Raw genomic sequence first — 18,297 nt, 5'->3', positions numbered from 1 at the left:
TTGTGTGCCATTGTATGTTCGTTCTTAGTACCTGAACTGATGTACAGCACTTTGGTCAACATGGGTTGTTTTTAAATGTGCTATACAAATAAAATTGACTTGACTTGACATTTCAGGTCGAGACCCTTCTTCAGTGATTGAGATAGACCCCATTCCCTTGATGTTTAAGCAAGGCTGGCCTGTTTCTGCGCTGTATCTCTAAACTCTAAACTCAAGCAGTGGGTGGGCCGAAGGGCCTGTTTCCATACTAAACTTAGCATTTAAGATGAAACGTGTCGGGTGGAACTGCAGACGCTGGTTTAAACCAAGGACAGACACAATAAGCTGGAGTAACTCAGCGGGTCAGGCAGCATCTCTGGAGAGAAGGACTAGGTGACGTTTCGGGTCGACTCGAGACCCTTTTATTCAGACTGAGAGTCAGGAGATCACAAAGATCACTGCAGGTCAGAAATAAAAGTAAATGCTTTGTGCCTGATGACTATTTTAATTGCAAGCTTCCAGTCCTATGGAAAGCTCATCTCCATTATTTGCAATGAGCTGATGCTGAGCATTTTGCGAGCTTCTTTCAGTTTGTTGTCTTTGAGAGAAACTATTTGACTCAGTTGCTGAACCAATTGTTGAGTTTTGGGGAAGGAAAACATAAGTACGGGCGGCAGAATGTTGCAGCGATAGAGTTGCTGCCTTACAGCGCCAAACCGGGTTAGATTCTGACAATTGAATCCGATTGTACGTTCTCCCTGTGACCATGTGGGTTTTCTCTGCGTGCTTCCTCCAACACTCCAAAGACGTAGAGGCTTGTTGGTTCATTGGCTTCAGTGAAATTGGAAATTGTCCCTAGTGTGGGTCGGATAGTGCGAGTGTACAGGGTGATTGCTGGTTGGCGCAGACTCGATGGGCCGAAGGGCCCATTTCCACGCTGTATCTCTAAAGGTTCAAAGTCTAAAAGTAGCGTGATGAACTAGAAATGAGCCGTCTGGAAAATAGAGACCCTACTTGGAGCCAAACATGGCAGGTCATAGAAACATAGAAATATAGAAAATAGCTGCAGGAGGAGGCCATTCGGCCCTTCGAGCCAGCACCGCCATTCATTGCGATCATGGCTAATCATCCACAAACAGTAACCCGTGCCTGCCTTCTCCCCGTATCCCTTGATTCCGCTAGCCCCTAGAGCTCTATCAGTGATTTGGCCTCCACTGCCCTCTGTGGCAGAGAATTCCACAAATTCACAACTCTGGGTGAAAAGGTTTTTTCTCACCTCAATTTTAAATGGCCTCCCCTTTATTCTTAGACTGTGGCCCTTGGTTCTGGACTCCCCCAACATTGGGAACATTTTTCCTGCATCTAGCAGGAAAATTGTGGCAGGTCTACTTGCAAGACCTGGAATACTGAGTGCTAGGGTTGCCAACTGTCCTGCATTAGCCAGGACATCCCCTATTTTGATCTAAATTGGTTTGTCACGTACGGGATCGCCCTTGTCCCGCATTAGGCCCACGGGCCGCTGTCGGCCGGGACAGTGTAGGCTAACGGAGTGTGTTCACCTAACGGAGGTTGCTTAACAACCCGTCTCCCGGCCCGGGCGGCCGCCATTGTTGGAGCAGGAGCACGTGGCCGCTGGCTTGGTGAGGTCACTTGGGGCGCGGGGCGGTGACGTCACCTTGTCCCGTATTTGGGAGTGAGATAGTTGGCAACCCTACCAAGTGGCGAAGATGTTCGACTTAAAATACAATGAACGGACATTCACGTGGGTTCAAAACCCCAATCCTGGTAATTCATTAAGATGTCATGTATTTGATAAATTCCGTACGGCACGGTGGCGCAGCGGTCGAGTTGAGAGCCGGGATCAAACCCTGGTTTCTGGCGCTGTAAGGCAGCAACTCTACCGCCACGCCACTCTCCTGTGCCACTCTCACCTCAGAACTGCAGTGGAAGCAATCCATCTGCACGCCCAAAATAAATGGAAAACAGGTGCAGGAGGAGGCCACTGGAGCGACTAGGCTTGTATACACTGGAATTTAGAAGGATGAGAGGAGATCTTATCGAAACGTATAAGATTATTAAGGGGTTGGACACGTTAGAGGCAGGAAACATGTTCCCAATGTTGGGGGAGTCCAGAACAAGGGGCCACAGTTTAAGAATAAGGGGTAGGCCATTTAGAACTGAGATGAGGAAAAACTTTTTCACTCAGAGAGTTGTGAATCTGTGGAATTCTCTGCCTCAGAAGGCAGTGGAGGCCAATTCTCTGAATGCATTCAAGAGAGAGCTCGATAGAGCTCTTAAGGATAGCGGAGTCAGAGGGTATGGGGAGAAGGCAGGAACGGGGTACTGATTGAGAATGATCAGCCATGATCACATTGAATGGCGGTGCTGGCTCGAAGGGCCGAATGGCATCCTCCTGCACCCATTGTCTATTGTCCATTGTCTATTGAGCCAGCACCGCCATTCATTGTGATCATGGCTGATCATCCACAATCTCTTCAAAAAGAAACAAATCTTAAACTGGTTGATCCAAAGAATTGCAGCAATTGGTCAATAATCTTTTTTTCTGCCTCTGGGGCTAATTACTGAATTGAAATTTGTATGTTGAGAAGTATTCTGACAATCGAACATAAGTTAATATAAGAAAATAACTGCAGATGCTGGTACAAATCGATTTATTCACAAAATGCTGGAGTAACTCAGCAGGTCAGGCAGCATTTCGGGAGAGAAGGAATGGGTGACGTTTCGGGTCGAGACCCTTCTTCATAAGTTAATGTTATACTACTGACCCCAATTTCTGAAAACTTCATGTGTGATCAAATTTAAGAAAGGGAATAAAACGTGAAACGGAATGGAAGCATTGGTGATAGAATGCTCTTTGGGGTTTGGCAATTTGGCATTCCAACCGTAAAGGATCAGACTTTGCAGCTTACACTGCCTTCAAAGCTTAATTACTTGAAAAAAAAAAGACAAATTAACCTACTTTAATTGATCTTTCTTGAACAAGTAGATGAATAACCCACAGTGGTCTTTTCCAATTGTGGATGTACCAGTTGCTCAATAAACGTGAACACAGAGTAAGTCTGCCGTGCATCTGTGTTTCTTCGAGTTGAGAAGAATGAAGGGTGACCTTATTTAAACATATAACACCCCAAGGGTCCAACGTAGGATCAGAGGTGAGAGAGTAACGAACAAGGAGATATGGTTATAAAATAAGGGGCTGGTCATTTAAACTGAGGTGTACAACATCTATATACTTAAATTCTCGTTTGTTATCTTGTTTGTGACTGAACTTCAGCCAAAACGGTACACGACAGCGCGACAATTTTAGGCCCACCTTACTCGCCGTTGTCACTTTAGTGATAATGCAAGTAGTTTTATTGAAATCGGTGTTATATTTTTTAAGTTATTCACATTTTAAAGTTTAAAAGGAGGGGAGGGGGAGGGGAGGAGGGAGGAGGGAAGGGGGGAGTGGGGGAGAAGGGAGGGGGGGTTGAGGAGAGAGGGGATGGGGGGGGGGGGTTGGATGCAGGGGATGCAGGAGAGGTTTGGGCCCAACTGGTCCACTTTGTCTAGTAGAATATAAAACAGTAAAGCACATAAAAAGGCCTTTTTGTGTCTATCGTCGATTCACACCAAGCCAATTAACCTACAAACCTGTACATCTTTGGAGTGTGGGAGGAAACCGAAGATCTTGGAGAAAACCCACGCAGGTCACGGGGAGAACGTACAAACTCCGTACAGACGGCACCCGCAGTCAGTATCGAACCTGGGTCTCCGGCGCTGTGAGGCAGCAACTCTACCGCTGCGCCACCGTGCCGTTAGTATGAACATTTCCCCTCCAGTGGTGTTGGTGTCATAAATAAATGCCTCATGCTCCCTCAGGCAAAGGCACCAAGTGCTGGAGTAACTCGGTGGGTCAGGGAGACATCTTGATCAATGCCTTTATCGGAAATGACCTCTCTACCTCTTTGATTTGTCGCGTGAGTGAAATAGCAGAAGGTAGGAAGACACAAAATGCTGGAGTAACTCAGCAGGACAGACAGCATCTCTGGAGAGAAGGAATGGGTGGCGTTTCAGGTCGAGACCCTTCTTCAGACTCAACCCAAAACGTCACCTATTCCTTCTCTCCGGAGATGCTACCTGATCTGCCGAGTTACTCCACCATTTTGTGTCTTATCTTCGCTGGAATTTAGAAGATTGAGGGGGGATCTTATAGAAACTTACAAAATTCTTAAGGGGTTGGACAGGCAAGATGCAGGAAGATTGTTCCCGATGTTGGGGAAGTCCAGAACAAGGGGTCACAGTTTAAGGATAAGGGGGAAGTCTTTTATGACCGAGATGAGAACGTTTTTTTTCACACAGAGAGTGGTGAATCTGTGGAATTCTGCCACAGAAGGTAGTTAATGCCAGTTCATTGGCTATATTTAAGAGGGAGTTAGATGTGGCCCTTGTGGCTAAAGGGATCAGGGGGTATGGAGAGAAGGCAGGTACAGGATACTGAGTTGGATGATCAGCCATGATCATATTGAATGGCGGTGCTGGCTCGAAGGGCCGAATGGCCTACTCCTGCACCTATTTTCTATGTTTCTATGTTTAAACCAGCGTCTGCAGTTCCTCCCTACACAGGAGGTAGGAAGAGTTCAAATAGAAACATAGAAAATAGGTGCAGGAGGCGGCCATTCGACCCTTCGAGCCAGCACCGCCATTCATTGTGATCATGGCTGATCATCCACAATCAGTAACCCGTGCCTGCTTTCTCCCCATGCCCCTCGATTCCACTAGCCCCAGGAGCTATATCTATATCTAACTCGCTTTTAAATTCATTTAATTTAAAGACATTTTCATTACTGTTGACACAATGAATTTCCAAAGGTGTTTTTCAAGGAGGGTTGAGCCATCAATTCTTCCAGCTTCGCATACTTTGAAACGGAATAAAACATTGCATTATAAATTTAACATGCTTATTTCCACCCAGTGAATTGACCTCTACTGCCCTCTGTGGAAGAGAATTCCACAAATTCACAACCCTCTGGGTGAAAAAGTTTTTTCTCACCTCAGTTTTAAATGGCCTCCCCTTTATTCTTAGACCGTGTGGCCCCCTGGTTCTGGACTCCCCCAACATTGGGAACATATTTCCTGCATCTAGCTTGTCCAGTCCTTTTATTAATTTTGTATATACGTTTCTATAAGATCCCCTCTCGTTCTTCTAAACTCCAGTGAATACAAGCCTAGTCTTTTCAATCTTTCCTCATAGAAACATAGAAACATAGAAAATAGGTGCAGGAGTAGGTCATTCGGCCCTTCGAGCCTGCACTGCCATTCAATATGATCATGGCTGATCATCCAGCTCAGTAACCTGTACCTGCCTTCTCTCCATACCCCCTGATCCCTTATAGCCAATGAACTGGCCTCAACTATCTTCTGTGGCAGAGAATTCCACAGACTCACCACTCTCTGTGTGAAGAAATGTTTTCTCATCTCGGTCCTAAAAGACTTCCCCCTTATCCTTAAGCTGTGACCCCTGGTTCTGGACTTCCCCAACATCGGGAACAATCTTCCTGCATCTAGCCTGCCCAACCCCTTAAGAATTTTGTACGTTTCTATAAGATCCCCCCTCAGTCTTCTAAATTCCAGCGAGTACAAGCCTAGTCTATCCAGTCTTTCTTCATATGAAAGTCCTGCCATCCCAGGGATCAATCTGGTGAACCTTCTCTGTACTCCCTCTAAGGCTAGAATGTCTTTCCTCAGATTAGGAGACCAAAACTGTACACATATGACAGATTTTCCCTGCATCCAACCTTTGATAATTTTAATGATTACAGACGCCCGTCTCCTATTGCAGGCCGTGCTTTTCCTTCTGTCTGATCCACCTTGGGGGACGCGAGAAGGAACTGCAGACGCTGGTTTAAACTTGAGGTCGGGCCACACCGACCTTGGAACTTCTCTCAGATCGCGATCCGCGCGGCGGGAGAAGGACACGTGCAGTTTTATGCCACTTTTAAGGCGCGTGGTGTTTCGAGAAGAATACCAGCGATACAAACAGAACAAGGAACAAGAGAAAAAGGGTCTGAAACACGGGATAGCATGCTGTTTGTGGAAGGAAAGTCTCAACCAAAGGGAATCTCCAAGTTCTCATGTCGGCCGCCGTTTGTTGATTTGTATGCGTGGGATGCCTGTGTGCAGGAGAGCGTATCAATTTTTAATGAGACATTTTCATTACTGTTGACACAATGAATTTCCAAAGGTGTTTTTCAAGGAGGGTTGAGCCATCAATTCTTCCAGCTTCGCATAATTTGAAACGGAATAAAACATTGCATTATAAATTGAACAAGCTTATTCCCAGCTTCAAAAATGAATGCAGGACGTTTGCTGGATGGTGCGATACCCTGAGGCTGGGAGCTGCGGGTTGGATCGCGTGGAGTGCAGGAGGGCGGCACGGTGGCGCAGCGGTAGAGCTGCTGCCTCACAGCACCGGAGGCCCGGGTTCCATCCCGTCTGCGGGTGCTGCCTGTACGGAGTTTGCACGCTCTCCCCGTGACTACCGCGTGGGTTTTCTCCAAGTGCTCCGGTTTCCACTCACACTCCAAAGACGTGCAGGTTTGTAAGTTCATTGGCTTCTGTAAATTGCCCCCAAGTTTGCTGGAAAATGTGGAACAAGCGGAGGGGCGATATCTGGTCAGCACAGACTCGATGGGTGAAGGGCCTGTTTCTGTGCTGAATCTCTAAACTAGACTTCTTCCTCTTGCGTTTGAGGCAGCAGAAGTTATGTAACGCCCTCCAGGCGCTGTAGCCAGTGCAATGTGCTGTTGTCGAGAGCCGTGAGGTCTACCCCTCCACCAGGGGGATGGAGGACAGCGCAGTCGAGAATGCCGTGCCGCGCTGTTTGCTGGTCTGCTCCACACACGCAGGCTGCTGATGGACGCAACCCCCAACGATGCACGTTGGCGTCGAACCGGCCGACCCCTGTGTGGAGCCAGTTCAGGGCGAGCCACTCTTTGCGGGGCGTGTCCGAGCCGGGTGGGGCTGTGGTGTTCGGTGCGACGGTGAATCGAGGAGGTGGCGATGTCTGTTCCCAGCTGGTTCTCCATGCTCCTGGTATGTTGGAACCGGAGCCACAGAGGGTCGATGCATGACGGGAGAAAGGGCGACGAGACGACAGGCGTTGAGGTCCCAGTTGCTGTGAATCCTGGGCGAGGGGGTGCAAAGGATGTTTGGCGTCCGATGGGGCCTTGCACACCAGCCTGTGAGTGAAGAACTCTCTGCGAAGCTTGGCGGGTGCGATACCTGCGAGCACCGGCAGGAGATCCGTCGGAGTAGAGCGTAGGCAGCCAGTTTAAGACAGCCAGTAGGGCGTAGGCCCCAGCTATTTACGATATACATTAATGACTTAGATGAAGGGATTAAAAGTACCATTAGCAAATTTGCAGATGATACTAAGCTGGGGGGTAGTGTGAATTGTGAGGAAGATGCAATAAGGCTGCAGGGTGACTTGGACAGGTTGTGTGAGTGGGCGGATACATGGCAGATGCAGTTTAATGTAGATAAGTGTGAGGTTATTCACTTTGGAAGTAAGAATAGAAAGGCAGATTATTATCTGAATGGTGTCAAGTTAGGAAGAGGGGATGTTCAACGAGATCTGGGTGTCCTAGTGCATCAGTCACTGAAAGGAAGCATGCAGGTACAGCAGGCAGTGAAGAAAGCCAATGGAATGTTGGCCTTCATAACAAGAGGAGTTGAGTATAGGAGCAAAGAGGTCCTTCTACAGTTGTACCGGGCCCTGGTGAGACTGCACCTGGAGTACTGTGTGCAGTTTTGGTCTCCAAATTTGAGGAAGGATATTCTTGCTATTGAGGGCATGCAGCGTAGGTTCACTAGGTTAATTCCCGGAATGGCGGGACTGTCGTATGTTGAAAGGCTGGAGCAATTAGGCTTGTATACACTGGAATTTAGAAGGATGAGGGGGGATCTTATTGAAACATATAAGATAATTAGGGGATTGGACACATTAGAGGCAGGAAACATGTTCCCAATGTTGGGGGAGTCCAGAACAAGGGGCCACAGTTTAAGAATAAGGGGTAGGCCATTTAGAACGGAGATGAGGAAGAACTTTTTCAGTCAGAGAGTGGTGAAGGTGTGGAATTCTCTGCCTCAGAAGGCAGTGGAGGCCAGTTCGTTGGATGCTTTCAAGAGAGAGCTGGATAGAGCTCTTAAGGGTAGCGGAGTGAGGGGGTATGGGGAGAAGGCAGGAACGGGGTACTGATTGAGAATGATCAGCCATGATCGCATTGAATGGCGGTGCTGGCTCGAAGGGCTGAATGGCCTACTCCTGCACCTATTGTCTATTGTCTATTGTCTATAGGCAGCCAGTGATGATCCGCATGGTGCCGTTGAGGGTGGCGTCTAGCTTGCTGGTGTGAGCGCTGTGGCACCATGCTGGGGCGGCATAAACTAAACTAAGTTCAGTCGAGAAGAGCACTGCGTGTGGGTCTGATGCTTTTAGTTTAGTTTAGATTAGAGATAGAGCACGGAAACAGGCCCTTCGGCCCACTGAGACCACGCCGACCAGTGATCCCCGCACACTCACACTTTCCTACACACACTAGGGACAATTTATAATTATACCAAGCCAATTAACCTACAAACCTGTACGTCTTTATAGGGAAAGAAAACTGCAGATGCTGGTTTAAATCGAAGGTAGACACAAAATGTTGGAGTAACTCAGCGGGTCAGGCAGCATCTCTGGAGAGAAAGAATGGGGGACGTTTTGGGTCGAGACCCTTCTTCAGACTGACGTTTTGGGTCGAGACCCTTCTTCAGACGGAAGAAGGGTCTCGACCCGAATCGTCACCCATTCCTTCTCTCCAGAGATGCAGCCTGACCCGCTGAGTTACTCCAGCATTTTATGTCTACCTTTGTCTTTATATCTATACATACAAACTCCGTACATGGTTCACGTCCAGTTTTCTTTAATCAAACTATTTATAGAATAAATTTGTTTACTTTACTTTAGAGATACAGCGCTGAAACAGGCCCTTCGGCCCACCGAGTCCGTACTGACCAGCGATCCCAGCACACTAACACTACCCAACACACACTAAGGACAATTTACATTTATACCAAGCCAATTAACCGACAAACCTGTACGTCTTTGGAGTGTGGGAGGAAACTGAAGATCTCGGAGAAAAGCCACGCAGGTCACGGAGAGAAGGTACAAACTCCGTACAGACGGCGCCCGTAGTCAGGATCGAACCCTGGTCTCTGGCGCTGTGAGGCAGCAACTCTACCGCTGCACCAGCGTGCCGCCCCATGTATGTTGGAACTGTGTAGAACTAGTGTGTGAACGGGTGATCGATGGTCAGCGTGGACTCAGTCGGCCGAAGAGCCTGTTTCCGTGCTGGGTCACCAAACTAAACTCTTCACAAACGTCTGCATGTTTCGTCTGGCTTGTCACTTGCCTGACGTTTTGTCGGAGGGCCTGTTTACTGTGTGTGACCCACTGTGTGGGCGGCCTTTGTTGTGGAACTGGGTTCAGTGGGAAGTAAATTAAAATCGTTAAGGAGTCTGAAAAATGGAGACAATAGCTCTTGTGTTGTGTGTCCTGTACTTAGATTGAACAGGTTCAAAGAAGTCGAGCAATTGCCAACACTGGCAGCGGATGATTTGGATGTGCGTGTATTTGAGAGCTGTTAGCAAACAGTCCCATGTAGAGCAAATGAAGTGAAATCAGGGTGGCGCAGCGGTAGAGTTGCTGCCTTACAGCACCAGAGAACCAGGTTCGATCCTGACTACGGGTGCTGTCTGTACGGAGTTTGTATGTTCTCCCCGTGACCTGCGCGGGTTTTCTCCGAGATCTTCGGTTTCCTCCCACACTCCAAAGACGTTCAGGTTTGTCGGTTAATTGGCTTGGTATAAATGTAAATTGTCCTTAGTGTGTGTTGGGTAGTGTTAGTGTGCTGGGATTGCTGGTCAGTATGGATTTGGTGGGCTGAAGGGCCTGTTTCTGGGCTGTATCTATCAAGTAAAGTAAACTCAATTATTCTATAAATAGTTTTATTAAAGAAAACTGGAAATGAACCATGTGGAAACAAGGAATTGCAGATGCTGCTGAATAGACAAAAAGACACAAGTGCTGGAGTAACTCAGCAGGTCAGGCATCCTGAAGAAGGGTCTCGACACAAAACGTCACCGATCCACGTTCTCCAGAGATGCTGCCTGACCCGCTGAGTTACTCCAGCACTCTGTGAAACGTCACCTATCCATGTTCTCCAGAGATGCTGCCTGACCCGCTGAGTTACTCCAGCACTCTGTGAAACGTCACCTATCCATGTTCTCCAGAGATACTGCCTGACCCACTGAGTTACTCCAGCACTCTGTGTCCTCTTCTGGAAATAAACCAGGCTAATAATAAAAGTAGGATAATTTCTTTAGAAAATTGTACTGAGTGAATGATTAATTATGTGTGGCAAATTGATTAATAGGACAAATATCTGGTCTTCAAATGCAGCCAGAGAAAATATGTTGAATAATAATCGCTGAACTCATCGTGATTTTGTTTTGTTTTGAGACACAGCGCAGAAACAGGCCGTTTGGCCAACCAGCGATCCCCGCACACGAACACTATCCTACACACACTAGGGACAATTTTACCTAGCCAATTTGCTTACAAACCTGTACGTCTTTGGAGTGTGGGAGGAAACCGGAGCACCTGGAGAAAACCCACACAGAACATGCAAACTCCGTACAGACAGCACCCGTAGTCAGGATCGAACCCGGGTCTCTGGCGCTGTGAGGCAGCAACTCTACCGCTAGGCCACTGTGCCTCCCAGTTTTGCTGGACAAACCAAACAAGATACTTAACACAAGAAAGTCGAATGACATTTGCCAACATCAGAAGCTCAAACTAACACTGACAAAGTGCTTCTTTAAAATAACAGGATCAGATTCCCGGCAGGTGTTTGTCAGGTCTGGCTTTGACAGCTTAGTTCCTGAGGGCAAGGAAACCCAGTGCAAGGTGCTGTCAGCTGTTAGCCCTACATATTTTAAGGTCGGTCGTGTAACTAAGCGGGAACGTCGGCACTGCATCCTGAAATGTTCACACACCTTTTCAATAGACAATAGACAATAGGTGCAGGAGGAGGCCATTCAGCCCTTCGAGCCAGCACCGCCATTCAATGTGATCATGGCTGATCATTCTCAATCAGTACCCCATTCCTGCCTTCTCCCCATACCCCCTGACTCCGCTATCCTTAAGAGCTCTATCTAGCTCTCTCTTGAATGCATTCAGAGAATTGGCCTCCACTGCCTTCTGAGGCAGAGAGTTCCACAGATTCACAACTCTCTGACTGAAAAAGTCTTTCCTCATCTCAGTTCTAAATGGCCTACCCCTTATTCTTAAACTGTGGCCCCTTGTTCTGGACTCCCCTAACATTGGGAACATGTTTCCTGCCTCTAACGTGTCCAACCCCTTAAAAATCTTTTACGTTTCGATAAGATCTCCTCTCATCCTTCTAAATTCCAGTGTATACAAGCCTAGTCGCTCCAGTCTTTCAACATACGACAGTCCCGCCATTCCGGGAATTAACCTAGTGAACCTACGCTGCACGCCCTCAATAGCAAGAATATCCTTCCTCGTCCTTTCAATGGACTTTAAAATATTCTTAAAACATTGTCTGCGCTTCTCCGCACAGAGTTTGCACATACTTCCCGTGACCGCGTGGGTTTTCTCCGAGATCTTCGGTTTCCGCCCACACCCCAAAGACGTACAAGTTTGTAGGTTAATTGGCTTGGTGCAAATGTAAATTGTCCCCAGTGCGTGTAGGATAGTGTTAATGTGGCGGTGTGGACTTGATGGGCCTGTTTCCGCGTCGTGTCTCTAAACTAAACTAAACAACATTAAAATGACAAACAGGAGTTAGCTTGTATTCCAAAACAAAAATCAGAAACCAGAGAACAGATCCTTAGTTTGGCCACTCTGCCCGGGAATGATAAAGAGCCTAGAACTGATAAAGGTTCTAGGAGCAGAATTAGGCCGCTCGGCCCATCAAGTCTACGCCGCCATTCAATCATGGCTCATCTATCTCCTGCCTTTCTCCTGCCTTCTCCCCATAACGTTACAAAGAGGGTAATAAAGAGGAACGATCTGTCTTTGGGCTATCAGTGAACTACAGTCCTGAACTACTATCTACCTCATTGGTGACCCTTCAACTATCTTTGATCGGACGTTACTGGTTTTATCTTGTACAAAACAATAATTCCCCCATTGTGTATCTGTACACTGTGAATGGCTCAATTATAATCATGTCATAAGGTCAAAGGTATTTATTCACAAAATGCTGGAGTAACTCAGCAGGTCAGGCAGCATCTCAATAGACAATAGGTGCAGGAGGAGGCCATTCGGCCCTTCGAGCCAGCACCACCATTCAATGTGATCATGGCTGATCATTCTCAATCAGTACCCCGTTCCTGCCCTCTCCCCATACCCCCTGACTCCGCTATCCTTAAGAGCTCTATCTAGCTCTCTCTTGAATGCATTCAGTGAATTAGCCTCCACTGCCTTCTGAGGCAGAGAATTCCACAGATTCACAACTCTCTGACTGAAAAAGTTTTTCCTCATCTCCGTTTGAAATGGCCTGGCCCTTATTCTTAAACTGTGGCCCCTTGTTCTAGGAGAGAAGGAATGGGTGACGTTTTGGGTCGAGACCCTTCTTCAGACATAAGGTCATATGTAATAAGAGCAGAATTAGGCCATTCGGTCCATCAAGTCTACTCCGCCATTCAATCATGGCTGATCTACCTCTCCCTCCTAACCCCATTCTCCTACCTTCTCCCCGTAACCCCTGACACCCGTACTAATCAAGAAGATATCCACTGGCTTGGCCTCCACAGCCGGCTGTGGCAAAGAATTCCACAGATTCACCACCCTCTGACTAAAGAAACTCCTCCTCATCTCCTTCCTGATGGTACGTCCTTTAAATCTGAGGCTGTGACCTCTAGTCCTTGACTCTCCTGTGAGTGCAAACCTGCTCTCCACATGCACATCCACATAATGTACTGTCTTTCCGCGGACTGGATAGCGCGCAACAAAGGCTTGTCACCGTAGCTCGGTACGCGTGACGATAAACTAAACTGACCTGAACTGAAGCTCGGAAGGAACAGACATAGAAAAACATAGAAAATAGGTGCAGGAGTAGGCCATTCGGCCCTTCGAGCCTGCACCGCCATTCAATATGATCATGGCTGATCATCCAACTCAGTATCCCGTACCTGCCTTCTCTCCAAACCCCCTGATCCCTTTAGCCACAAGGGCCACATCTAACTCCCTCTTAAATATAGCCAATGAACTGGCCTCAACTACCTTCTGTGGCAGAGAATTCCACAGATTCACCACTCTCTGTGTGAAAAAAAACATTCTCATCTCGGTCCTAAAAGACTTCCCCCTTATCCTTAAACTGTGACCCCTTGTTCTGGACTTCCCCAACATCGGGAACAATCTTCCTACATCTAGCCTGTCAAACCCCCTAAGAATTTTGTAAGTTTCTATAAGATCCCCCCTCAATCTTCTAAATTCCAGCGAGTACAAGCCGAGTCTATCCAGTCTTTCTTCATATGAAAGTCCTGCCATCCCAGGAATCAATCTGGTGAACCTTCTCTGTACTCTCTCTATGGCAAGAATGTCTTTCCTCAGATTAGGAGACCAAAACTGTACGCAATACTCCAGGTGTGGTCTCACCAATGCCCTGTACAACTGCAGCAGAACCTCCCTGCTCCTACACTCAAATCCCCTCGCTATGAATGCCAACATACCATTCGCTTTCTTCACTGCCTTTTACGTCTGACAAACAGACATTTTGCACCACACTCTACACCCATGGGGGCGGAGATAACATCGTTTTAAAGTGGCTTAAAATCATGGAAGTGGTAAATTTATCCAACTCTTGAGACATTTTTTTCCCACTCTGAGCAAAAAAATCGCTTGAATGCAATGGCCAGACCTGAGCAAGCTAACTAATGTGCCAAATGCTAATCCTATGGGCAGGCACCTCTGTCATCATCTTGCGTTACCCAGAGATAAAGTGCATCTACTTTAATCACACGTTCGATAAGCACTGCCGCACAGTCCCAACGATCAATTCTGCTGAAATAATTCATCTGAAGTGCACCTTTACAACCCATTACCATGGCTTAATACACTGAAGGCTGGTCCCATCAAAAGTCAATTGTCACCCTAATGATTACACAAGCAGGGGGCATTAAGAAGGGATGCAAGGTTTTGAAAATTCCACGCAGCCTGCAGTACAGAATGTTTCGGGAGGAACTGCAGATACTGGTTTAAACTGAAGATTAGACACCAAATGCTGGGGTAATTCAGCGGAACAGGCAGCATCTCTGGAGAGAAGGGATGGGTGACGTTTCGGGTCGAGACCCTTCTGAGTCTTATTGAAACGTATAAGACACCCAGAGAGTTGTGAATTTGTGGAATTCTCTGCCACAGAGGGCAGTGGAGGCCAAATCACTGGATGGATTTAAGAGAAAGTTAGGTAGAACTCCAGGGGCTGGTGGAATCAAGGGATATGGGGAGAAGGCAGGCACGGGTTATTGATTGTGGACGATCAGCCATGATCACAATGAATGGCGGTGCTGGCTCGAAGGGCCGAAGTGTGGGAGGAAACCGGAGCACCCGGAGAAAAACCTACGCGGTCACGGGGAGAACGTGCAAACTCCGTACGGACAGCACCCGTAGTCAGGACGGCACCCGGGTCTCTGGCGCTGTGAGGCAGCAACTCTACCGCTGCGCCACCGAGCCGCCCATGTGGTAGAGCGAACTGAAGGAAGCCAGATCCCGACTCTGAAGGTTTCATGTCTCTTCCTCTTTCACTTCTTCGCAAGCTCTGCACTTCCCTCTGCGCCTTATCTGGTGGAAAAACCGGCGTCACCCCTCGGATCAATTACACCGGAGCCCACGTGGTCGTTCTGGATCACTGTTATTGCCATGGAGTCCACAAAACTCCGTGAGATTTTTTAGATTTAGAGATACAGCGCGGAAACAGGCCCTTCGGCCCACCGAGTCCGTGCCGCCCAGCGATCCCCGCACACTAACACTATCCTAGACACGCTAGGGACAATTTTTACATTTTTCCCAGCCAATTAACCTACAAACCTGTACGTCTTTGGAGTGTGGGAGGAAACCGAAGATCTCGGAGAAAACCCACGCAGGTCACGGGGAGAACGTACAAACTCCGTACAGACGGCACCCGTAGTCGGGATCGAACCTGAGTCTCCGGCGTTGCATTCGCTGTAAGGCAGCAACTCTACCGCTGCGCCACCGTGCCGCAAGGTCCATGAAAAAGGTTCCTCGGAAATCAATCAGTTGCGCCTTAAAACCAATACCAATGCCGTAGTTTTCACTGGATGACCTGTTTTTGTTTTGAAAAACACCAGCTTGCAGAAAACCTTCTGCCGCACCAGAGCGGTGCAGCGTTATCGGGATGCATCACAGCTTGGTTTGGGAACAGCTCCATCCACGACCGCAAGAGATAAGCAGAGAATTGTGGACGCAGCCCAGACCGTCGCACAAACCAACCTCCCTTCCATTGACACCATTTATACCTCGCGCTGCCTCGGCAAGGCCAGCAGCATCATCAAGGACCAGTCTCACCCTCTTCTCCCAATGGAGCAAAAGGCACAGAAGTGTGGAAACGCGCACTGCCAGATTCAGGGACAGTTTCTTCCCAGCTGTTATCAGGCAACTGAACCGACCGACCAACAAAACTGTTCAGTACAGTTTAGTCCAGTTTAGTTTAAGAAAATATCTGCAGATGCTGGTACAAATCGAAGGTATTTATTCACAAAATGCTGGAGTAACTCAGCAGGTCAGGCAGCATCTCGGGAGAGAAGGAATGGGCGACGTTTCGGGTCGAGACCCTTCTTCAGAAGTCCAGTTTAGTTCATCGTCACGTGTACCGAGGTACAGTGAGAAGCTTTTTGTTGCGCGCTAACCAGTCAGCAGAAAGACAATACATGATTACAATCGATCCATTTACAGTGCAAAGATACATGATAAGGGAATAACGTTTAGTGCAAGGTAAAGCCAGCAAACTCTGGTCAAGGATAGTCCGAGGGTCACCAATGAGGTAGACTGCTTTCTGGTTGTGGTAGGATGGTTCAGTTGCCTGATAACAGCTGGGAAGAAACTGTCCCTGAATCTGGAGGTGTGCGTTTTCACACTTCTGTACCTTTTGCCTGATGGGAGAGGGGAGAAGAGGGAGTGGCCGGGGTGAGACTCGTCCTTGATTGTGCTGCTGGCCTTGCCGAGGCAGCGTGAGGTGTAGATGGAGTCAATGGAAGGGAGGTTGGTTTGTGCGATGGTCTGGGCTGCACAATTCCCTGGGTCCACAATTCCCTGCAATTTCTTGCGGTCTTGGATGGAGCTGTTCCCAAACCAGGCTGTGATACATCCCGACAAAATGCTGGAGAGAAGTCCTGAACTATTATCTACCTCATTGGAGACCCTCGGACTATGCTTATTTCCTCGTTCCTTAATTTTGTCGAACGGAAAATCGTTAGAGCAGCAATTCAAGAGGCAATGAAACCAACCGACCATTTGGACAAACCAAGCCATGGAAAATCGAAGGTAGACGCAAAATACTGGAGTAACTCAGCGGGTCAGGCAGCATCTCTGGAGAGAAGGAATGGGTCTTGACCCGAAATGTCACCCATTCCTTCTCTCCCGAGATGCTGCCTGACCCGCTGAGTTACTGTGCACTGTAAATGGATCGATTGTAATCATGTATTGTCTTTCTGCTGACTGGTTAGCACGCAGGAAAAAGCTTTTCACTGTACCTCGGTACACGTGACGATGAACTAAATTGGACTAAACTGTACTGATCAGTCTGAAGAAGGGTCTCGACCCGAAACGTCACCCATTCCTTCTCTCTCCCGAGATGCTGCCAGACCCGCTGAGTTACTCCAGCATTTTGTGATCTACCTTCGATTTTAACCAGCATCTGCAGTTTTTTTTCCTGCACATTTTTTTTCCGACGCCATGGAAAATCTCCCAGGGTGGAATCCGACCCGAGTATCTCGCTCGGCAACACAAAACAGACTGTACCGAAGGTATCACAGAATGCTGGAATAACTCAGCGGGTCAGGATGGCCTCCACTGCCCTCTGAGGCAGAGAATTCCACAGATTCACAATTCTCTGAAAAAGTTTTTCCTCATCTCTGTTCTAAATGGCCTACCCCTTATTCTTAAACTGTGGCCCCTGGTTCTGGACTCCCCCAACATTGGGAACATGTTTCCTGCCTCTAACGTGTCCAACCCCTTAATAATCGTAAACGTTTCGATAAGATCCCCTCTCATCTTTCTAAATTCCAGTGTATACAAGCCTAGTCGCTCCAGTCTTTCAATATATGACAGTCCCGCCATTCCGGGAATTAACCTAGTGAACCTACGCTGCACGCCCTCAATAGCAAAAATTTACTTCCTCAAATTTGGAGACCAAAACTGCACACAGTACTCCAGGTGCGGTCTCACTAGGGCCCTGTACAACTGCAGAAGGACCTCTTTGCTCCTATACTCAACTCCTCTTGTTATGAAGGCCAACATTCCATTCCTTCTCTCCAGAGATGCTGCCTGACCCGCTGAGTTACTCCAGCATTTTGTGATACCTTCGATTTGTACCAGCATCTGCAGTTATACAATACAATACAATATAATATCTTTATTGTCATTGTACAAGTACAACGAGATTAAGAATGCCACTTCCAATATCGATGCTGTAAAATAAATAAATCACAGCGAAAACTAAAACAACAAAGGGAGGGGGAAAAAAAGGGAATGAAGGTACAATTTTCCTTCAAAACGGACTATAAACAGTTAACTGTAAACAGCAAGCAGGCACCAATTGAGGAGTAACCACAATTCTTCAGGCAATTATCTACTTCTTAGAGCAGTGTAAACACAATATTCATCAACTCTGGAGCCCATTGATATATCCAACACATGTTCACCAGCTGTGAACGGCAACGATCTCACTGCATCAACAATATTACGGCTTATTTGCATGGAGTTAGTCACTGAAGGTCAAAGCCTGTATAAGATAAACCATTCACACAGTGCTTTCAGAAGGCTGCAAACAATGCCTCCAATTTTTAATGAAAAAGATAAAGTTTCAAAACACACCATCTGGAGGGAAAGTGGCAAGATTTAAATCAGCTCTACTTACAGACTTCCTCTGCGTGGAAGGCTCAATTCTTTCTGCAAAAAAAAAGAAAAAAGAAAAGTGGCATTTTAAATCAATGACTGTTACCACCGACTTA

At 47.4% G+C, this 18,297-nt stretch overlaps 1 protein-coding gene across 3 annotated transcripts in view; it reads right to left on the bottom strand.

Annotated features, from left to right (window-relative positions):
* The window catches only part of LOC144592204 (microtubule-associated serine/threonine-protein kinase 4-like), a 344,807-nt gene that overhangs the window by 231,934 nt on the left and 94,576 nt on the right, over nucleotides 1-18,297 (bottom strand). For all 3 annotated transcript variants that reach the window (XM_078396718.1, XM_078396720.1, XM_078396725.1), the window contains one exon: nucleotides 18,204-18,235. In XM_078396718.1, the coding sequence (XP_078252844.1) occupies nucleotides 18,204-18,235 (32 nt within the window). The remainder of the gene's footprint in view (nucleotides 1-18,203; nucleotides 18,236-18,297) is intronic.

This window comes from Rhinoraja longicauda, chromosome 3 (assembly GCF_053455715.1).
Source record: "Rhinoraja longicauda isolate Sanriku21f chromosome 3, sRhiLon1.1, whole genome shotgun sequence".
NCBI classification, from domain to species: domain Eukaryota; kingdom Metazoa; phylum Chordata; class Chondrichthyes; order Rajiformes; family Arhynchobatidae; genus Rhinoraja; species Rhinoraja longicauda.
This window is presented reverse-complemented; position numbering and strand designations above follow the sequence as displayed.